This window comes from Telmatherina bonti (genome assembly GCF_933228915.1).
Source record: "Telmatherina bonti genome assembly, chromosome: 15".
Taxonomy (NCBI): Eukaryota; Metazoa; Chordata; class Actinopteri; order Atheriniformes; family Telmatherinidae; genus Telmatherina; species Telmatherina bonti.
In genome coordinates, this window is record NC_136613.1 from 23,348,563 (window position 1) to 23,373,072 (window position 24,510).

A 24,510-nucleotide genomic window follows, 5' to 3' on the forward strand; every position below is an offset into this window, starting at 1 on the left:
GGAAATGGATACATAGTATATCGTTTTGAATTGACAACTTTTCACCAAAGTATTCTGTTCTGTTGTTGCTGAGAATAAAATCCAGTGTTTCCTCCTCTATCTGGTGGCTTTCTGCCCCGATGTTCACATACTGCCATCAGCCGATAGTATCAAACACTTCGCCCCTTGGTATTGGGCTGCGGCATACTTTATGTAGTAAACTTCTGTGTTATCTGTGATCCCTTTTATTTTTATTATTGCAGTTACAGTTTATGGCTGCTGTTTAAAAAGTCAAGATTGATTATACAACAATATTGATAATAATCATAATAATAATAATAATAATATTAATAATAAGAAGAAGAAGACATATAGAGAAGAGCATTAATACAACACTTGGTTATTTTCTGCTGAGTCGGATATTGTATTAGAAGTTGTGTTTTCTCTCTCCTCAAATAAGAACGTACATTACAAGCAGCTATGAATTCCCTATCTAAATCCCAGCTTATTCCTTGGCATGCCTGTGTTTTTAGCTTATATCTTTTTAAGCGGCAATGCCTGGTTATTTAGATTCATCCGCTAAGCCTTAAAACCAATTATTATTGATCTGGGGCGTGATGAAAGGGGTGGTCCCACTACAAATTAAAAGGAATGCAAGGTGACAAGGACAGCAGAATCACAATCACCTCCTTTTAGAGTGTGTGGTGCAATAAAAACAAGCCCATTAACCCATACATCTGAGACGCACAAGCAGCATAGGACACATACCTCGAAGCTCTCAGTTCAAATATAATCAGACCATTGTTTTCTCTCACCCCTTACGGCGAAAGTCCAGCAAGCAAAAACACCTGAGAACATTCAGAAATAGAATGGTGTTTGCAGTAGTGACTTTACAAATGTGCATATATATATATATATATATATATATATATATATATATATATATATATATATATATATATATATTTATATATATATATATATATATATTTATATATATATATATATATATATGGCTTACGACTTACAAAAGAACAAAAAAAAAAGATTGTACTAGCAGTTTCTGTGCTGCAAATAGCTGCATTGAATGTAAAGAATCCCTTCAATAGAGCACACATCATGTACAGTATGTGCAATGTTCCCGTTGTGATCCTCACCTACGTGGGACCAATTGTACTTCTCATTAAAGACTGACAACAAAGACACCTTGTAGAGCTCGAGTGAGGAATAATAATGTACTCAAACAATCTGAAATCTCCAGCAGTGTTGTCTTGTCATGCTGGTATCACACACATAAACATTCAAGCTGCCTGCCTGTCAGTGTGTTCCAGCAGTTTTATGGGAAAAAAAAAATCTTACTGTGCTGACAGCTTCAGACATGTTTAAAATTGTATGTTGTATGGAACATGTGGTCCTCTGAATGACAGTTTCCTTCCCTATTAGATGAGCTGAGAGAAGAAGGACACCCAAAGATGCTTGCTTGTTAAATAAAGCCTTCACTCCAGACAAGAACTGCTGTTATCAGTTAAAAACTGATGTGGAGATGTCAAAGCAACATTGTAAGTTACAAATAAGTGTACGCTGGTGTCACAATGTTAATCCTTTTATCAATATATTTGCATAAATTTGGACTCAAACATTATTGAATATTTCACAAAGCTAAGAGAAAGAGAAGCTAAAGAGGAATGGAAAAGCATACCTAACTAGATGACAGGACTGCTGCTAATAGAAAAATAATTAGACACATTGTTTCCATTTGTTAGCATTACTGTGTATGGACACCACTTTGCGGTTCTTTGGTTACCTTAGTTACTATGTGCATCTTTTTATGTGGTGACTACCTATTACATGTATTGTTTGCAAGAAAAAACAGAGATGACAGATGAAACACTGCCTTTACAAATATATTTACAATTAAAATAAAATTAAGGCAAAATAGTTGTGAGGATTGTTAATGGATGACCTTTCAGAGCAAAGTAGACTGCAGTTGATAATGGCTGCATTTCTTCTACCATAGAAGCAGCAACAAGCTCATTAGTGGCAGCTACAGCTGAGTTGAAAGTTAACTGCTCATGTTTCGGGGCTGGAGCACCAGAAGCATCTCCGGTGTTGTGGAACTGTGTGATTAGCTTGCAGGTAATCTTCAAATTTGAGGTAAAGGTTTCTTTTTTTTTTCATTTTCTTTTTCGTTTCCTTCTGATGGAAGGTACTTATTATATCCCAGGCAAAATATGCATTTTACTGCGATGTTCTTCTTCTCCTTTGCAACAACAAATTCAAAATAATGAATGATGGTATTGCTACGTTTTCCTTGATGCCTGCACCACACATTGTTACTGATCCTGCTTGGAGCTAAACGGAAAAAAAAAAAAAAATATATATATATATAAAATAAAAAGATATAATCTGGATTTCTTTATTTGTTTTTATTTTTTTAAGTCTATTTTGTTGTAGCAACAAAACCCAAAAGCTGATGCAGTAAGTTGTCTACAAAAAACAAATAACATATTGTTCATCTAATAAACTGACTACTAATTATTTGATTAGTGAAGCAAACATTTTGGTGTTTGCTTTATAATGAAAGCAGGGTGTTCTGAGTCACTAAATATTAATTTATCCCAAATAAGGTAAATTAGTGGAGGAATTGGTTAGCATACCTCTTGAATGAATGAATCAACCATCAGATGTGGGATCACTTATTTCCTTTACAATCATTACATTTAATTAAGATGTAGAGTTTGGCTTTGTTGTTTTCAAACACCATTGATATAAATAATTTTATTCATCTTTAGCAACTGGAATTGAAAGATGGCAATAATAAAAAGCTATGGAAACACCTACGTTTTGAAAAGTCAAATTTTGCTAACATTTTTCTATGCTCTCATGAAGTGGTTTTCAGACAATTTGATCTAGAAATATATAGCAAAATGGTGATGGAAACACATATTTCACAATTATGTGTCCTCTAACGTGACATGGGGGATCATAACCAGTTCATTTCCAGTAAAGATGGTGCAGTATGGAACAAGAAACAGCAAATTTCAGAGGTTTAGAAAGAAAAATGTTGGAGAAAAATTTCGAAAAGCTGCAGCAAATTCTCCGACGCAAATAGAAAACCCTGAATTAACTATAGCTATATGGCTACCTTTGCGTAAGCAGCGATTCTTGCAAACTCTTTTAAATGGGACAAGATCTTAAGAGAACTGAGGTGTGTGCGCTTAACACAGTTCGGTGGAAACACCCACAAATCACAAATGTTGTTTGTTGAAACTTAGAAATATTGCTTTTATTTAGCAAAAAAATGTCATGGAAATGCAGATACTGTTTTGCTGTATTGATCACTTCTTGTGTGTGATACATTTTACAGATAATGTTCTGATTTCATTCTTTATTTTTTTATTTATTTATTTTTTTAAAGTACATTATCTAGGCTATGCTTTGTGCAACAGCCATGATACTACCACCACCATGTTTCACTTTGCCTACAGACTGATGTTCATTTTTTATCAAAAGCACTCAACTTTTCTTAACCTTTTTTCATTTGTCTGTTAGGTCTGATTTATTCATTTATTTATTTACAAGCTTATTAAGGCTTATCCACGTGAAATTTAATGAAATGCAAACATGTATCCATGATCTGTTTGAAGCAGAGCAGACATGTCCTCTGCCATGTACCTCATTGTTGTGTAATGGTTTTGCCTTTTGTGATTTAAAAAAAAAAAAAAAAATTGATTTACCTTTTTCCAGCTGGTTGAGTAACAGCAACCTCCCGATTTTGTGCTCAATATGACAATGCCTGTCAGTTACACAGGGTGCCCAGTTTCACTTTGAAATTGATTTTCTATCATGCAGGTTAACATACTCCCTCTTCTTACATGTGATATTAAAGTAGAGCCATAAAGAAATATATATATATATATATATATATATATATATATATATATATATATATATATATATATATATATATATATATATATATATATATATATATATAGTGTGTGTGTGTGTGCGATTTCAAATTGAATTCTATCTCAGTATTGTATAAATAGTTTCCTGTACTGTCTTAATGCTTTAGAGACTGCACAACTCAATTTCTGTATGATGAACTTAAAGGTTCAACACATTTTCTTGCTAGAAAATACAAAGATACAGCATTTATTAGCAACTCACTGTACAATCAAGTATCTCACTTATAGGCACATTTACAATAAACAGAATGAGACACATATGCATTTATTCGTATGTAATACCTGTGGATAGCCGTGGATCAGACAAATCATTTCCCAAGCAAACAAGCGAGGCAATTCCATCACAGCAAGGATGGAATTTTTTTAATTTTTTAATGGTGAAAAATGGGAAGCAGGGGAGGAGTTAACAGTAGCAGCCGAATAATTGATGGCAACTGTTTGGATACAAGATTAAGATTCATGGGTATGACCACACATGGGGGAATGAAACCAGTATGCGCTGGAGGCATGAAGGATATGCGGCAACATAGCCAGCTGGATTAATTGATAAAGTGTTGTTCCAGATGCAACGTTTAAAAAAAATCTATAAAGATGTCTCTCATTCATACAATGGAGGCCAGAACAGACTCCAACATCTGGATCTGCACAAAGAGTGACAGAGATAAGAAATGATGGGATGGGCGGAACCAAGGATGGAGAAGAAACAATGGAAGCCCAGGGTGAGAAAACAGCTTTGGCATGCGTGGGGTTAGTGGTTCCTATCCCCAGACTGGCTGGAAACAAGCTGGAAGTAAAAAGACAGTGTGTGAGTTGCACACTTCCACTCATCATCCACTACCCTCAGGGAACCTTTCAGCAAGCTGCTCAACACACAGCTGCCCTGGTGGAACTGAGTGCCCAGCAACACAGTAGTGCTCCTACAGTCAAGTAGAGTGTTTGCATGGAAAGTAGATGTAGCAAAAGTTCATGTGGGTCGCATGACTCTGAACAAGTAAGTGTATTGTGTTCTTTCTCTCTTTCTTTCTTTGGGTTCCCCCTTTCTATAAAAAAAAAAGCTGCTATGTTGTACACCCTGTAATTTATACTCTAGAAGGAGGGCCTCAGAATATGAAGGAAGCCATGCACAACATCGGTAATGAAAAAGTTCAAAGGGGGAGGGGAGGACAAAACAATAGAGGTCAAATTTACTGGAGTGAAGGAGAAAAAAAGTACTGGATTATACTCGCACACCAAGTACATAGGGGCTGGCGTTCCTGATGCTGGCAGTTTGTGCTCTAGCACATATGGTAATGTAGGGTTATGACGACATGTTTTAGCTTCTCTTTTAAATTTGAAGGCGGCGGTAAGGGCTGATTTCATCTGCTAAACTCCCCAGGGCAGACTTCTTTCAGTGGTTAACTTCCTTTCCAGCATGGATTCCCTGTTTTAGAACAACAGTGTCGGCCTGCATGGTCCAGTATCTTCACAGGCTTTGGGAAGCAAGCACAAAATATTTTTTCTGTTGTTTTGTAAAAATGTTGGTTACTGCAAAAACTTGGTAAAAACAAATCTGGAAACGAACCCAAGACGAACCCAAGAATCACATGAGAGTACTTTAGCATAACCATGCTGCATAGCAAGGGTGCACGTCAGGTCTGGAAGGGAAGCGCTTCAAACCTTTGCAGATCTATGCCTTATCCAACATTACACACATGCAAGTTTAAATGTAGAAATGAATATAGTTTATTTATTAATAAATAAAATAGATAAAAAGATAAAACATGAAATTGTTCAAATAAAGACCAAAAGAAAAATTTTCTGCTGTATTTTAAAAACATTATATCACCCTGTTGAGCAGTATTATCAAAGGAAAAAGCGTCGACACGAAAGAAAAATAAAAGCAGTGCAAATAATTAAGTTTTTCTAACTAAAATCTTTGGTTTTAAGATCTGATCACTTCCATTTCAAGCTGATGTGGTCTAACATTTGATATTTTGTATTGTAAATCTGCAGTGCCCTTTGCTAAGAAAGGTCAGATCTAAATAATTAGGTTGCTTTTTTTTTTCCTTCAGCACTTTTTCCCTGCTCTTTCAGATATAAAACTGCCAAAACTAACATGCATTTTTCTTATCTTCACAGATTTGTGTTGCTATTTCTTTTCCTAGTATTTTCTGTTCAATTGTGGCATCCATAATGTATATTTCATACAAATGTCCTTATAGGTAAGGCATGCATGTGTAAATAACTAAAATCAGGAGATTAGATGAAGGTTTTCCCTAGATTACCTTTTTTGAATCAGACCCATGGATTTCCATGGCTTTATACACTTTGATTTGATTTGATTTTTTGGTCAGATTGAAGGCCAGCTCATCCTATATTGATTTGCTTAATCATCTTTGGTTTGGATCAGGTTAAACAAAGATCATAAGAAAGAGGAAGGTAACAGTAAAACTTAAGTTTTTAAAGATAAAATTGAGAGTGATCCATGTTATAGTTGCATGGACCATTTCTGACAGCTAAACATTGTATGGGTGTGACTGTAATCAATATACTCCAGATATAGATACAAATATAGATATACTGAAATTATGTACCATATTTCCATCACCGATATCATGTCAGGCACAATATCAGTTCATATTGATTAATATTAACATAAACATCTGTGGAGGTTCTGACACTGACAAGTATTACCTGTGGGGACTTACAGTAAATATACAGTATTTATGAGGTCTCATTATGGTGAAATGTTTTTCTAATGAGGACAAATAACAAGACTACCACAACTTAAAAAAAACTCTCTTGTTTAAGGTAAAGAAATACATTTAGGTAAGGTTAAGTTTACATAAACAAATGACTCCTATAAGGTCAACTCATGTGCTTTTTGGTTAAAAGACAATAGCTCAAAGTCACGAGAGAGAAAATTATATAAAAAATACTTTATCACTCACATGTAACCTCAACACCATTATAAAGCTGCTGCCATGTGAACAGAGACCCACTGATTTAGTGTGAGATCTGTTCAATCTATCTATCCTGAGCAAGCAACTGGGATATGAACCACCTTAGGGTTTTACTGTTTCTACCATTATATATATATATATATATATATATATATATATATATATATATATATATATATATATATATATATATATATATAAATGTAGTAGTTCCTAAATATGATGTTGTAGTTAAAAGATTGTATTGAATGTCTTTTTTCTAAGCATTTACATAATCTAGTTTACATAAACTAGATTTTTTTTTTTTAATGTTGTGAGTAGATTTACACATTGTGGGTCAAAATGACCCACAATATAACCAATGTGATTTTTTTCAACATAATAAACATCTCATCAATGTATTGTTTTTTAATGTGTAGCATTAACTACCTGTGTTTTAAACCATGAAAAACTGTTTGTAATCCACAGTGATGAAAGTGGAACTGCAAGAAAATAGCTAGAGAATGCAAAGAAAGAAAAAAAAAACAAAACACTAGCCATAGTGAATTTGCTTAGAGAAAGTAGTGCCGAAGACGATGCACAATCCTGACTGGACTTGGGCTCTGTAGGTCCCCATCCCTCTCAATGTTATTTTGTTTTATTCTGTGGTACTGCTTCACGCTGTTGAGCATTTAAAAAAAAAAAAAAAAAGAAAAAAAAAAAGAAGTTAACATGGTGACTGATTAGCTGATTATTCTCTGATATATAGACACCAATATTACATATTGATAAATAAACATTTCTGCCCATGCAACTGAATTTCTTGTGTGAGAATGAAATTCTTAGAAAGTCAACCAGATAAGACGTCCGGTTGTTTCTGAAAAACAAGGATAATGGTTTCCTTTTGCGCTTACGCAACCCACTCACCTTAAAATCAAGAAATCAAAGTTTGTGTGTTAGTTAAAGTTAGTTCTACTGCTATTTGCAAGGAAACATTAATTCTGTATTTGTGCTCTCAATGAATTTAGTCTAATTTGCTTTCCTGTGACTCAAGCATGACCAGTGCAACACTGGGTTTTCATTTGCTAATGCGCATGGACACATACTCCAGGTATGCACTTACAATGTAACTATGCAGTTATAGAAAAAGCTGTATATAATTTTGGAAAACTGCATCCTTCTTGTCCTCATACTGATAAAACAAAAAGCATTTCCTGCTGCTACTATTTTTATACTTCAGTATTCTGTAGTGGAAAGAATGTGTCCCCTATATTTTTGGGGTCAGTGCAATGGCCAGTACGAACAGCCCATCACTGCCATAAACAACCATTCATCCTCCTGTATATCTTATTATTGCCAAATGTAGAGAGCAGGTGCATGCATGACAGGGTCATTCAAACCAGGTGCAAAATGAACTTCATGCATTTTGGTTAAGAAAAAGAAAAGAAAAAAAATCTTTACACTGGGAATAAATACCTAAATCAGCTTTTTTGTTTTAATCAGCCAATCAACTTCAAGAGTCTCTGCATAAAGAGACTGATAACATACAGAGAAATGATATGTTTCAGTAAAAATCTTCCAGCTTTGTTTATCTGTAAGTTATGGAAGGATATGTTTGATTAGCCTTTATAAAACACCTTATTTTTCTTCTTCCTTCACAACTGACGACCCCTTCCAGCAAAATCTATGAAACTGTTGGAGACAGCACGGTAGATATGCTGCTGCCTCTAATTTGGTGCAGCACCATTACACACAGCCAGCCAACATGTTTATCTTAATCAAATCATGTGCAAATGACTAGGATACCCTTGTACCTTAAGAGTTTGCAGTTATATTGGTTTGGTTGAAATTGGTTGGTAATGATGCCAGATTACCTTTGATTAACATTGAGACTTTGTTTCTTTACAAATTTCAAATTTAAGTTTTTTTTTTTTTTTTCTGGTTTAATCCCCAAATCATTCCTATCTTTGCTACAAAGCTAATATGTAATTTAATATTTTATAAATATATAAAATGCAACACTATTTATAACACTGGCCTCACAGATCATTTTTTAAAGCAAAGATCTTTAATTTGTGACCTCGCACATGGTTTGGGAATTACTCTGACTCTAAAAGACATGACATCCATGCTATCCATGTTAGTGTGTCGAGGAGTCTCCACCAAAATCCCTGGGTCTTGGCTTTAAGCACAGACACAAATACAATTTTTCTTTTTCCCTGCCAGCAGTCTACTCAGATTATTGCCATTCCAGTCATCAGGTAGACATGAGACGGTTTTATAAAGTTTTGTTTACCACTTTTTGCAAAAATGAATGACATAGAAAGTGTCAAAGCTTAGTGAATCAATGTAAATGTTATTTTCCAAGTCTGGTGTCAGAACTCAGAGGCTGTCACGAACATTTATTCATTAACAGACAATATATATATATATATATATATATATATATATATATATATATATATATATATATATATATATATATATATATATACACACACACATACCTGCCACTCATACCTACCAACCATTACTTACATGAGGGTTGCATATGCATGCAAAGGTGTCAGCTTGTGTAAACCCAGGCCGCACGACGGCAGCTACAGGTTATCCTCTGTGAAAAAAATGCCACAAGGTGCCGGGAATGTTCGCACAAGTGATGGTATGAATGCTAATTTATGGTGGACCATATGGAGACAGCAATGGAATTGTTGGTAGGTGACCAGAGCTCAGAGGGCAGTGGGAGGTTAGTGTTACTGGACCATGCCATCATTACGAACAGTCATCTAGTTATTGTTTCTGATGCTTATTAAGCTGCTCAGCAGATGGGTGATAATCTGGGCCATGATTACCATGAGAGGCAGCAGCTTGTAACTCATACTTAGCCACCACTGCTCATCTGGGTGACATTAGGGGACAAACGGCAGCTCTGGCCTGATGTGGCATTTTATTTAATGTGTCTGACTGTTTTTTTTTTTGTTTTTTGTTTTTTTTCTTTCTCAACCATATGAGGAAGTGTTTGAGCTTAATTTCAACAAGGTCCTTCTGTTTATTCAAGACACGTGCTCAGCTATTGACAGTGTTTACTTATGTAAGTGACATTTGCAACTTATTTAATTCAGTCAGTTACTGGCTATTGAGATGACCTTTTGCTGGCTTTACTAGCAGAAGCCTATAAACCTCAGACTCACCAGCTTTATAGACATTCAATAATCACACTAGGCACTATTGATGAAGTTGTTGTGCGTGAGCAGAAACCTAGACAATGCAATGCCCATGTTATCCCGTAGAGGATATTTATGAAATTGAAATTGATGAAAATGTGACTCAGGGGTATTTTACACTTTTTGTAAGCATCTATTCATTTATTTTTTATTTGTTTTCTGTTAAGAGCTCTCTGCTTCCTGACAGTAGTAACAGTTTGGAGTCAGTGATGGATGTGTTCTGTTCTTTTCTGGTGACTATCTGTTGTAGATATAGGCGCTATTGGTCTATTTATCTGTCAGTCTGATAAATATGCAATATGCATTATCTGGCTTCTTTAAAGCTGTCCATGTTAAAGCACTGTCATGAAAAAAAAGTTATCACCTTCTAGATCATATAAATATCCTGAGATGCTTTTCACTTTATTGGCTCATAATCTCATTAATTACATTTATTGGGAAGTCTTCAGCTATTATTACCCATCTTTAATCTATCACTTCTTGGATAGAATTCCTTAAAAACGTCAAATGACTCTACTCACATAAAGAAAATCTACTTTTTAGACCGAGACACTGAATCTCATTGACATTTTCAGTGTTAAGTATGCCAGTTAAAGATATCCATCCAACCCATAAGGTAGTTTTATTTTATGCAACTGTAAGCTTTAAACCATATAAAGATTCATTTGCTCTCGCCGTGTGTTCCTGCATCCTCCGCACTATGTTAAACAGTTGATGACTCAGAGCCTTGTAGCATGTCGTCTTCGGTTGGCAGGTTGGTCCAATGTAAAAAAGCAACCGGGGCTGTGATGTACAGACTTAGATGTAACATACTGAGCTTGGAAACAAATGGATTCAATCATGCAGTGAGAGGGGAAAAAATATATCTCGAGTTTTATTATTTACAACCTACTGATGTTCTTGCACAGACATGCAGACGAATCACCACTGGGATCATCTAGTTTTGCAGCATGCCTGCAACAGTTCATATATTTTCTATATATGCTCCACACAGCACAGATGGTTTTCTTGTGGTTGACTTAGCAGTCAGCACCATCTTAAGCTCTTGTTGAGCTTGCACATTTTTTTGTGGTGTTTTCTGATAGTCACTATTGTGCACTCTTTGTACTTTTAACCCTACTGAAACTTGGCAGATTTTAGCACAGCAGTGCCTCCAAATGAAGACTAGCTCAGCATTCATTTTGCATCCTCTGATTTTCATCTTATGTTATCTCTTGCTATTTTGCTTTCTTTCTGTCTTTTTTTTATTTTTTTATTTATTTATTTATTTTTTTTTTGCCTTGCCTCCTCTAATAATGGCCTCCTGGATTTCCTTGCTGAATCAGCCATTGTGCACTTCAGCACAAATGGTCAGTGTGTTGACAGTCAGTTGCCAGTGTGTGATTCTGTACTGTAAAGCAAAATGCAACAGGGGTATTCCTGTGCAAATTTAGCCTGTTCACTCAGTGTTCGTGTGGTTTCTTTCCTGGCACACTGGTTTCCTTCAGCAGTCCAAAGACATGAGGCATAGCGGTGGAATTGTATGGTGTAGAAAGATAATATTTATAGATTGGCATTGTACTTGGCAAAGGATATACCAAAACACAATCTGTCCCAAATGATTACCATCTCCAGAAACTTGTCAGAAGGAGAAAACCTAACGTACAGTGGTACAATTAAAAGTGAAATTTAACATAGTCAAGTGTGTTGCTCCCTATGTTTTATAGAACACTTTAGGACTATTTGAAAAAGGTGCAACACAAAACCATGCCACAAAAATTAGTTGAGAAAAAAATGCCTGAGGAATAACAATACCATTAGCAAATATAACTGAAACAACCAATGTTTCTTGCCAAAATTATTTGACAGTAAAGACTACATTAGTAACAAAAATTATCATTATCAGCTACTGACCATCAGCACAATTATATTATTTTTAAAATAGTATGGGTATTGACCCAGTAGTTTACAGCTGGTACAGCCTATTTTTGACAAACTAACTTTAACTTCTCCTCTGAAATATGATATAAAAAAAGATAAAAAATAAATGAATAAATTAATTAAAAAAAAAAATAAAAGTAATGCAGCAAATAAGATTTGAGGCGGTACTAATTGTTTGTGGTGAAATTCACAGGGCTGTATTCATTTCTGTTATTAGCTTCTTTTATTCATATTGCACCGGACAGGTTGCAAAAGTCAGCAGGCGCACTGAAAGCAAGCTTGAGGAGGCATATAAGAAGTAAATTTCACCAGCCATCACATGCCACAATGCCCCTTTCCTCTGATTCTAGCGCCCTGCCCCAAGGGTGCAATAACAGTTTATTACACCTATCCTCACTTTATGACCCTCCCTACCTCCACCCGCTCCCCTCTAGCCCATGCTAACTGTTATTGAAAACACCCAGGTTTGCCATATATCATTCCTGAGCACCACAGTATGCTATGTGCAACGTAGCCAATCAGCACATGTTCATATGGGTATTGTTCAGGTCACATTGGAATGATTCCACTTATCTAATATCTGCTTAGATGTGGAAGTATTTAAACCCAATCCCATTTGTCTTTACAGCATGTATTACCCTGAAGCTGAATTCTCTTTTTCCCACATGTTTTTGTTGTGGAATGGGGAAGTAAATAACAAATGCATTTTCAGATATTTTGCCACAGTGTGTATTTGTGTGTGAATAAAGGGCAAAACACTTTTGCCGAGATTATTCCAACCTGAGGAGACGGAGAGCACTTGGGTTGGACTTAGAGGTGGGTATAAATTATAATACCTGAGAGCTCAGTATAGCTTATAGCAGTGTGTGTAATGGATCTTGGATTAAAATGCAAAGTGTCAGTAAAGATCTTTCAAGGTGGAGGTGTTCAAAGAGAGAGGTAACAGCTCATGGGTGACAGTGTGACAAGACTCAGGGAAGGACCTGTCACCCCTCTGTCACAGTGATGGCTTCTCTGTCATGGTAAAAACGACGTAGGTGGAAGAAACCACACCGCCATGGCCATACAAATGAAGCTATTGCCTCAGAAGAGTGCTTAGAGTGATCATATGCTGCCCAGTGAAGAAAGTTTGCAAAATATTGTTTTTTATTGTTGGTTTTTTTTTTTTTTTTTGTCTTTTTCATCCTTTAGTATGGTCTTTTTCCTGGAATAAGAGATTTTTGGTTGATGTTTGATGTCTTTTTTCTAAGCTATTCAAAACATTTCTGTAATTTTATGTGGGTATCTTGCATCGTCTCCATGTGCATCAGTGTGTATGTTTTCACGCTAGGCTAAGCAACACCAGCTGATTGGGCAGATGGCCTGTGTCGTCTCGAGGTGGGCAAAGTGCGTGATGGGTGGAAATGGTTCTGTTTAATTACTTGTAAAGTGAGCAAGTCCAGTTAGCCTCTAAAGAGCTCCCACCTGCCCTGTGAGTGTCAAGAGCAATACAGGAAAGTGGGGGGTAGGAGGGTTGCACACTGTGGTGCAGTTAGTACTTATATGACTGCACCACCACTGTCTATGGAATGTTTTTACACTATATTTGGGATTTGGAGGAATATTGGTGCATTTGCTTACTTTTGATTGATAGACTAGAATTATCTTAATGTAAACTTATGCAATTACTAAAAAAGAGCAGTTTTGCTATTATACCATCCCTTCATCATAAAAAAACAGTTTTGTCAGTCTAAGTAGTTCACTGTTATCTCAGTTGAAACTGGGAAACCTGAGTTGGACCTGTTTAAATCAGTAACAGCATTTGACAAAATCTGAGTGTTTTCTGTTTTAACATTATCTTCTCCTTTTGTCTTTATGTTTTATCATTTTCAGTATGTGCTGGCACTGAGAACAAGCTGAGTACGCTGTCGGATCTGGAGCAGCAGTATCGCACACTGAGGAAGTACTACGAGAACTGTGAGGTCGTAATGGGCAACCTTGAGATCACAAGCATTGATCGCAGTCGAGACCTCACCTTCCTCAGAGTAAGGCAGAAAACCATGTGATTCAGTAAATTTTAAGACAACAACATGCCTGTGTATGTATGTGTACATATTATATGTTTTTGCGTATATACACTACTCACAAAAAGTTAGGGATATTTGGCTTTCAGGTGAAATTTATGGAAAATGCAATATGTTCATGCTACAGTGATATAATATCATAAAAGTAAGACATTTAAGTAAAGGATGCACTACTGATTTCCTCATCTCAAAAAATTCATTCAACACAAAAGGTAACAACAATGGTAGTTACACCACAACAAAAAATTTGAACGTCTCAATATCTCGTCATGTGCCCTTGAGCATCAATTACAGCTTGACAACGACGTCTCATGCTGTTCACAAGGCAACTTATTGCCTGCTGAGGCATGGCATCCCACTCTTCTTGAAGGGCAGCCCTCAGGTCATTGAGGTTCTGGGGTGCAGGGTCTCGAGCCTCTACACGACGGCTCAGCTGATCACACAGGTTTTCAATGGAATTCAGGTCTGGAGAGAGTGCAGGCCATTCCATTTGAGGTACACCAGTCTCCAACAGCCGTTCCCTGATGATGCGGCCTCGATGAGCAGGAGCATTGTCGTCCATGAAGATGAAATTAGGCCTGTGCTGTTCATGTAGGGGCACAATCACTGGATTAATGATGTTATTCAGGTAGTATGGGCTTGTCACTGTACCATTCACAAAGTGTAGGGCAGTTCTGTACCAAGTGGACACCCCTGCCCACACTGTAACACCACCACCACCAAAAGCTCGCCTGGTGACAACAGTGGCTGATGCATAGCGCTCTCCCTGACGTCTCCAACATCGTTGCCGGCCATCATTTCTGCTCAGTGTGAATCAACTTTCATCAGAGAACAGCACTGAGGCCCACTGGTTCCTCGTCCAGCGTAAATGCTCCCTGGCCCATGCAAGACGATGATGCCTGTGCCTGGTGGTGTGGTCAGGTACCCGTGCAGGTCGTCTAGCACGCAGACCATGCTGATGGAAACGGTTTCGAATGGTCTGACGTGACACTTGGGTGCCTCTCACCTCTCTTAAACGTGCCTGGAGTTGAGTGGCATTCATCATCCAGTTTCTCAGGGCAGTGTTCACAATGTAGCGGTCATCAGCACAGGATGTGGCCAAAGGACGTCCACTTCTAGGCCTTTCTGTGACTCTTCCAGTCTCTCCATATCTCTGTTGCAACCTGCTGATGACACTCTGTGACACTCCAAGCTCAGTGGCCACTTCTGTCTGAGAATGTCCTGTTTGAAGCATCGCAATGGCAAGGGACTGTTGTTCCATTGTTAGGTGTCGTCTTGGTCTCATGATGTCAAAATGTGAACAGCATGATGAGGACAACTGTTTAAACACCAGCTCTAATTGAACCAGGACATTTATTGGTCAATTCAAGGATCACACACCTGCCGTGATTTTTGCCGTTAAGCTCCTTGTTAGAGAACAGCAACTTGTGCAAAATTTATTGAAACATATACATTTATATATGTATATATATGTATATGTATATATATATATATATATATAACGACTTAAAAAAAAACTTTTTTTTTTTCTGGTTAGATGGAATCATACTGTCAAAACACATTAACAGATGATGACTGGCGTGTGCTTTTTAAGTGCCAGACCAGTAATACCAGGGTAATGACTTGTGGCTTTTGCATTTCCAAAAGAAAGAAAATCCTGTCTACTTTTTTGGTCAAATTATCTGCTGTTCTTGACCTCTGCCAGACTTCCAAGTCTCACAAACATCACCCCAGACTATGCTGCCTGCGCTCTGCTAACATCCTCCAACTCCAATTGATTTCTGTCTATCTGGGGGGCTCGGGAGCTCCCTTGGTGTTGCACTGAAGTGCTGACTGCATCATTGGGCCGATATTGTTGTGTGAAAAAAAAAAAAAAACTGGGCTAAGGAGGCTTTGCAGAAGAGGCAGCTCTGCAACAACGCAAGCTGTGTTTTCATATTTTGCTCCCTCCAGCGATGATTTAAAGTTAATATGGCAGAATGATTTGTTCACATCAGGTAAAAGTAATGGGCTAACTTGTCTCCTCTTGTGAGTTCAGTTTGTATTGACCAAAATATCAAGATTGATCAAGAGCACCAGAATAAAACAGAGTCATTAAGTGTTCTGCATTGTGCAGAGCAATTCAGAAAATACCCCCTGTGACGGGAAACAAAACCAAGATTATATTAAGAATGGAGGAGCAATGGATGGTTAACTGCTACCATTAAACACCTGCAGAGGTACTAGGCCCTGCTGTCTTTGATTAAAATAAGGTGGTAGGGGTGTTTGTTAGGGGGAAATATTGCAAAGGCAAGTGTGTTGGTTGTTTAGCTACACAGAAACAACATGAGCCTTTATACAGCATTCATACTTTTCCTTTTTTGTATTTTTTAGCTCGAATTACATAAAGTTAGTATTTGCAAGTGGCGGTTTAGCAACTATAAGTATAATCCTGTCTTAAGATACCTACATTACACCACCAGTCATTTACAAAATGTCTCCCTGTGGCATCAACATGCCAGGGGCCTCCACCTTTCCATGGATGGCAATTAAAATGGGTTAATTGAAGATGCTAATTGGGAACATGAGGTGCCAAACAGCAAGGGAGCCAAAGGGCAGGGTGCAGTATGTATTTTTAGGGAAATTTATTATTATTATGATAAAATACATTAATAACATTTTTTCCCCAAGGAGGGAAAAAAAATCACCTTGAAGTAAAGAAGGAAGAACAAAAAAAAAAAAAACAACCTATTGTTCAGCAGCTTACCATACCACCTGTCTCTGGAAGGTGATTGAAACTGATGTCTGTGCATTGGCTCCTTCCTTTGAAGATAGCCGAGAGATTGATGGCTGCCTCGTAAAGCCCCTCAAACAGCTTTAGCAGTAAATAGAGTCCATCTTCCAAACTGCCTCCACAACAGATGAATCAACGCTTGCACAGTGATTAATACCTGCATTTCTGCGGTGAGGCTTTTACCCCCATCTCACATATGCACATTTTCACTGACAGCCTGGCAGTGTGCTTTAGCCGAATGCAATGTTTCAGTGTCAGCATTTAAATCTATAGTCTCATTCTTTGGATCCGTTTCCCATATTTTAAGCAGAACATGCATTTACACACAGAAATTGAAATTACCAGATAACATCCTGGTTTGATGTTTACTGTTCTTTTGTTTTTTTTTGTTTTTTTGTTTTTTGTTTTTTTTAAGGGGAAACTAAAAGAAAACCCAGCACAGCCTTAGCAACTTCTTTGTCCCACTTCCCCTTCTAATACTATTCGCTGTGGGAAAGAGATTAGCCTTATAATTGCAACTATAAGTGAACGTACACATGTATGTGAGCATCATTTCAAGCATGTAATTTTCCATGCAAAATTAAGTGGGCATTGGTTTGCACTGGCTCACTGAGTAGTGAACCAGTTCTGGTTCACTACTCAGAAAAAGAATATTGATCCTAGAGGAAAATTGCTGAGAAAAAAAAAAAGAAAAGAAAGAAACTACATTACACCATGGTGCTGTAGTACCCTGGAACAATAAATACATTTTAAAATAAAAAACAATTCTAGATAGAAATATATAATATTTCTAAATGATCTGATGCAATTATTGTGGTGACAGAAAATATATTAAAATAAGCATATATTTTCAGAAACACACATATATAAATCTTATATTGAAGATGGCTATATAAGCTAGATATGCAAATTTACCACCATAGGCATCATTTCAGAAAATTATGGCATTTGTCTGTTAGTTTGTCCCCAGGGATTGAGTGTGAACTTGACCTTGGCCTTACTTGTTCAAGTAACTCACAGCTGTCATATTGATGCTTAGCATGTGAAACCACAATGTTTTCCTGTGATTAAAACCTACTATGGGTAGGTTCAGATTAAATATAGCTTCTAATTTTAGTTAGGGAAGGAAAAGAAATGTGTCTTCATAAAAAAAAAAAAAAAAAAAAAAAACGGCATTCCAGTCAATCAACTCAAATGGTCTAATTCAGTCATTTCCAATGGGGATGGGAGAAGGTACTAGCTCACATAACAATGATTTCGGCGGCACAAGTTGATGCACTTTCAGTCTCAGTTGACTTGACCTTGCTAAGCTTTGGAATGGCTGGGACATTCATGGGTTAATAGGGGTTGGGGAGTGAGCAAACATTTTGCTTTAGGGAATCACATCCACCAAAACACAAGCATGGAAAAGCTAATGCACTGTCAGTCTGAGCTTTTCTTCTCACCAGTATCTTGCTTTTTTCTTTCTGTTAAGATACTAAAAGTCTTATAAAATATTATTTTGAAAAGAAAGACTTTGAAAATACTGAAAAATATGGAGTTTGTATCAGAATAGCCGCTAAAACGTATACATGTTCCCTTGGTTGATAATAACTAGGGAATACCATGCATTAATAAAACATGTTGATATTTTTTCAATCCCCTGGATATTTTACCCCCTAATTGCTTTCCTCCTAATCTTACTGCATGTTTAATGAAAATATTTATTATGTGTGAAAAGATACTAAATTTATAGAGTAAACATAAAATGTGACTTTGGATTTAAGGTTTCATGCACAATACAGTTGAACCTTTTTGCATTGCAGTTTTCTAGTGTAAAGTGTTTGCAATAGAATTTTATTGACCAATCACTACATTATTAACTTTGTGGTACAGAATGCTTTTGTATATCTTATACATAGTATTTAGTCCTTACAATTACTCGTTAAAGCCGTTGAAACTTACAGAGAGTTTGAGTTGATCAGTTAAAGCTAAACTGCTGGGAATAATGGATGAGTGTATAGCTATATTTATGTTTAACTTGTTTCCAGGTCACTGGTAACTTGCTTTAAGACAAAAGAAAACTGCAACGAAAACAAAATAAAAAAAAATAAAATAAAATAAATAAATGAATAGAAAAAAAAATAGGTGCCAGAAGAAAAATTGCAAAAATTGTTTTTTTTATTCTTGAAAGTAAAATATACTTAATAATAATAACATAAAAAATACAAAGTTCTTCAAAGTTCTTTAAAACTAATTTAGAAGAAATATTGCTATTTAAAAAAAGAAAGAAAAAAAAAAGACAACTTAGGTACATTACCATAAATTATATCAATCGATTGACATATCGGATTATACTTGTCTGGACAGGTGTTTACAAGCCTTCTGAGAATTCTACCAGAGGAGGTATGACAAGACGCTATGTGTGCATCTGGTTTATAAATGATGATTGTTAAGTAACATGCACTGATTTAAGGACAGGTAAGACCAAAATGCATTTTTAAAAAATAATATTTAATGTAATATAATGAAAAGTACAGAATACACAGACATTAACAATAAAAATATGACACAATCTGTTCTTTCATGCTTTTGTTTAGTTTTAAGTGTCAACGATACATTAAATAATCAGTATCCTGTATGATAAAATTATGTAGATCTAACATATTAAAAATTCTGGGAATTCTGGGACATGCTCCATCCCATTATTATCAGCTTTTATGTAATTTTTTTTCAAATTTGCCAGTATTCCACTTCTTGTTATTTCAAAGGCAGCATCTTTTCTTGCACTCTGTCCCTGTCTCCTGACATCTCTCTTCATTTTTCTTTTTGACTGGCATATTTGTCCCTCAGGCACCATCAGTGTCCTCCCCAGCTTCCTAATTTCTGATGCACTGTTAGATGAGCACAGATTACGCTGGCCCCATGCTCCTCAGCAAACCCCTTCAATATTAATGAAGACTGATGAAGTGCTAGGGAGCCCCTGTCTTTCAGCCACAACCTAGATTGGATTGACAGTTGCAATTAGCGTCTCCTCAAGTTCATTTCCATCACTTTAATTTGACACGAGGAAGGACAGTGTGGGGTTGGAAGTGACACCATTGAGAGAGAGAAAAGTCCTGAAGAAAATGGTTAGCGAGAAAATACAGAGGTGAAAGAGTTTGAACAGGATGTGATCTGGAGAGAAAAGTCATCTTAAGCAAATGCAAAACATTTTGAAGTTCTGCAAAATTTTTCTAAGACACTTGTTATTCTAACATTTCTTTCTCCCGCAAGCAGAATATACAATAACTCAGAGGGTGTTAGGAGCTGGGTTTGCCTTAAGACCTCTAAAACAGGCCTAGGTTAGTGCTACTGTCTTATAGTTTTAATAATGAAAGTATTTAACTTTGCAAATTTCCTCTTTCTTTCGGAACAATCACCAAGTAGATAGCGTGTCAGTTTGTCTGTGAAAAGAAAAAAAAAAGATGAATAAGTGAGATATGAGGAAAGTACTGCCTGAGAAAAAATGACTTCATCTTTATGTGGAAGCTGTACTTGACAGCCAGAGTGATGTGTCGTGTGTGTGTGTGTGTGTTTCTGCACAACTTGGTTTTTAGTGTTGGTGTGGATATGCATGAGCATATCACTGTTACTGGATGCAACATTACACCACAGAAGTTTATATTTTTCATAATCATTTAAACTTCCTTGAATCAGACTTGTTATATCTGAGAACTCTGTGTTTAAGTTTGCATAAGCATGTTTGTTTTCATATGTTAAAAGGTGAAAATCTGTCTCCCTGTTTGATGGACAGATTATTCAGATTTGTTTTTCTTTCCACATCTTTAAGAGATGTTCTGGGTGGATATAGAAGTGAGAGAAAAGAAATGGAAAGGCTAAATGCAGGTTGATAGAAAAAAAAAAAGAAAACAGAAAACTCCTTTGCAGCCTCTATTTGCCACCTCCTAAATGATCAAATTCCCAACTGTCCATTGACACTGACCTGTAGACCTTTTGCTGGGAAATCAGAACTGTGCTGACCTGTTTTGTAATGAGTTACTGTGAAACCTGAACTGGATCACAGAGGTCAGAAAACTGCTGTTGCACTATCATCAGTGTGCAAAACTTTTAAGCTTATTAGACATTCAGGCTCTGCAAAACTTCATTCCATGCCAAAGAAAGAGTGAAAGAAAATCAAAGAGAGTTGGGTCAGCATCCTGTAATGTCAGTCTGATATCTATACAAGAATTACAGATTTAATTTGAACAGATTAGCAAACAATCCAGATTATCCGACACAATATATTTTATGTAAGCATGTGTAAAGTGGTGTAATTCTAAACAATAAATCCAAAATTGCTTTTCTTATTCTACAAAGGTTATGCTTTTTGTTTTTTGTTTTTTTTTAAACCTAACCGATGAATAAAGAAATAGAAGTCACACTACAAATAGAACATATGCTGGTCCAGATCTAACTTGTAAATGCTCATGGCTGAAATATCAGCAACATTTCTGGCTTAAAAATAGGATTTTAGTCTGACAATAGACAAGACATTATTTCAGCACTGAAGTCTGATATAGTAAGTTATAATATCTGCTAAAACAAACGACTTATTGATTTGTTTACTTTAATGTCAGGACAGTCTTGTAGTTTCTTGATCTTGATGTTATGAAATGAGATATAATTTGCATATCCTGCCACTTGGGACTTTATCTTTAAGGAAAACAAAAAAAAAAAAAACAGAGATAGACATCCTACCTAATTGTGAAGCCTCATTTGTTGTGCGTTATGGAAATAACCAGCACAACTTCCAATTTACAAGGTTTAATAACTTTCTAAGTCAGCAGTGCAGGAGGCGCATGCGACTTTGTCATTGTACTGCGTTTGTGCAGGTGCACACACAAACACACACTCACTCACGCTCTCACTTGCACACAGGAAGTGATAGTAGTTATCGTAACATAGCAGTGCCAGGCTGAATACAGAGGCAGTGGAGAGGAGAAGCAGAACTGGGCTGTGACAATAACCCACCCAGCTCCTCTGATGCTTTTCAGACTTCATATCTGCCTCCCTATGCAGACAGGGAAAAAATAAAATAAAATAAATAAATAAAAAATAAAATATGAATGATATAGACCAAGTTCTCAGGAGGATCGAAATCAATTTCTACCCACTGCGACTTAGATGAGGGAGTCCTTTTCAAGAATGGCTTGTGTTGAGGCTTAAGGCCGGAGTAGAATTGTTCCTCTGGAACCTGCCAATGTCCTCCTCATTAACAAAACCCAACTGATAACGGTACTTATTGAAAACACCTGCACATATAATCTGCTCTGGCTTTATTTGGGCCCCATCCGGTAACAATTTTTTTTTTTTTTTTTTTGCATTCAAGCTGTTGTTAAGTCTATGCATAACAATGAGGAACCTTGTGGTTTTGGCTTTCCTTTCCTGAGCAGCGAAGCTGTCATGCCTCTGCCATTTATCTTAATATTTTAAAATATTTTTTTCCTGTCTTACTTTCTTCTTTTTCTTTCTTTTTTCCCTTCTTCAAACTTTGTAAACTAGTATTGGACTGTATACCTCCACAATATAAGTTGAGGTTGAAATTAAATTACTCCTTCACGTTCTCTTTCTTTGTCACCTCTCATACAAAATGTTTTTGTTTTTTTTTTTTTCATTTCTAATTGAGTAGTTTAGATTCTCTAGAACAATATTTAGGTGCTTGTGAGATTATTTACACATTAAAAGTTATTGATGTTTTAAAAAAGAGCCCAAGGACACAACTAATTCAGTTCCTATAAGGTGTTCTGCATCACAGACCTGAATTCAAGATAAAAACAGTGAAAAATTACATACGTTTTTACAGGACTTTATTCTCACACTTATCAATAATTGTGTTTTTACAGGAATGTCATTATCTTTAAGCCACAATTATACAAATTTCAAGGATTGAATATGAAAATTTTACTCTGTGTAACAAATCTATAAATCATATAGGTTTCAAAATCTGAAATGAGTGACAAAAAATATTGAACTTTCCATAACATTCAAATTTTCTGAGATGTACCTGTATCTGCACTGGTGCTTAAGTGAGTTCCTGATTTGTCTTTCCAAAATCTGAGGAGTTCAATGATCTGCCAATGTTGACCAACTTCATTTGAAAACCAAATTCTTTTCATTTTATTGTAGCTTTCTGTATTTCAAAGGAAGCATCTTAAACACTGAGTCTGTCTTCCTGCTGATTCCATTAACAACATAACACACATTCATCATGTTACCTGACTACCTGACTCGTTCTCTATCCTCTCCTGTCTCTCGCCCATTTTTCTCCCTTTTCACTTTTGTTGCTTCCTTTTGCATTTTAATCCCTCCTTCCCTCTGCCTCCCATCCTCAGCTCTCCTAACACTAACTAGTCAGTGTTTGAATAAAAACTCATTAGAATTACATAGCCATTTAGCTAAGTGACACGGAGTGTAATTGTACCATCCATCAATTGCTATGTAATAACACACTCGGAGGAGCTAAATGTTGATTAGCCATCAGCCAATTTCACCAGTGGCTTTTGGGAGTAAATAGCCAAGAGAGATCAGGCAGGGTGATGGGTGGTGGGTGGCTTTGGAGGGTGAGCCGGTCAGGGTCGCTATCCCATGCAAGTCAAATTAACTTGGGAGGGATAGAAACAAAGTGTCAAAAACAGACAAAGTATCACTTTCTGTCCCTAGCTATTGACCTTTCTCACTCATTCTAGCTGACTGTTATCTACACACTCGCACTCGTCTTAATGAGTATTTTCTACCAAGTCAGTTCAGTTTATAGGCAATGTGGGTTGGACCTGTTTGGAATGCAAGCTGGTGGTATCTGATTTCTTTTCTTTTTTTTTTTTTTTTTTTTAACTGCAAGTAATCCTACAAATTCTGTCTGCATACATACGTCTGAATACATTTGGACTTTACAAGATGGCTGGGAAACTTAGTGACACATGCTCTCTTTGTAAGTGTATAGAACTAACAGATGTGGACTGCACCATAATTCCCCAATTATAATATACAACACCTCCCTTGGATTCTTCCTTTGTTCCAGATGTTGCAATATTTGTAAACAAATAGAATTACTTACATATGAAAGTCTGGACGACAGTAAGGACATTTTACAATTACTTAATATAATAAGCAGTCTGTAAGAAAGTTGTTCTGCTAGCAGTGCCTTAAAGCTGTTTGTGTGAATCAGATAAGTTAGACTAGCTAGACATCTCAGACCTGTCCTTGTGGACTACAGTTAGAGTAAGCTCATGCAACAGATGAAAAATTCTGCAATATTATTTGAGAAGGAACCCCCCCCCCCCCCCCCCCCCCCCATTCGAAGAAATAAATCTGACAGAGGTGGTGGGTGAGGAAAAGTTTCTTACTCTTTTGTTGAGTTCTTCTCACAATGACTCATAATCTTCCTCTAAATAGATGAAAGAATAACCTAATTGCTCTCTGAGATGATGACACTGTTTTGATGACTCTGATAAAAGAGCAAAAAATATCTCAAACCCTATAGAAATGGAAGAGTGTGTATTGGAAAAGAGAAACAAAAAAAAAAAAAAAAAAAAATGAAAGAAAGCACAAGACAGAGGTTTAAAAAGAGAGCCTCTTTGGTATAATTGCAGCTTTTACAACAGAATGAATGCAGGAGCTGATGGTGCCAGCTCCGCCCAT

The 24,510-nt window shown here is 36.4% G+C and overlaps 1 protein-coding gene across 1 annotated transcript in view; it reads left to right on the plus strand.

The window, feature by feature from the left end:
• Window positions 1-24,510, plus strand: part of erbb4b (erb-b2 receptor tyrosine kinase 4b) — a gene marked incomplete at both ends in the record, with an annotated part of 341,095 nt that overhangs the window by 141,703 nt on the left and 174,882 nt on the right. Inside the window, one exon of the mRNA XM_079254462.1 lies at window positions 13,888-14,039. Within this exon, the coding sequence (XP_079110588.1) occupies window positions 13,888-14,039 (152 nt within the window). The remainder of the gene's footprint in view (window positions 1-13,887; window positions 14,040-24,510) is intronic.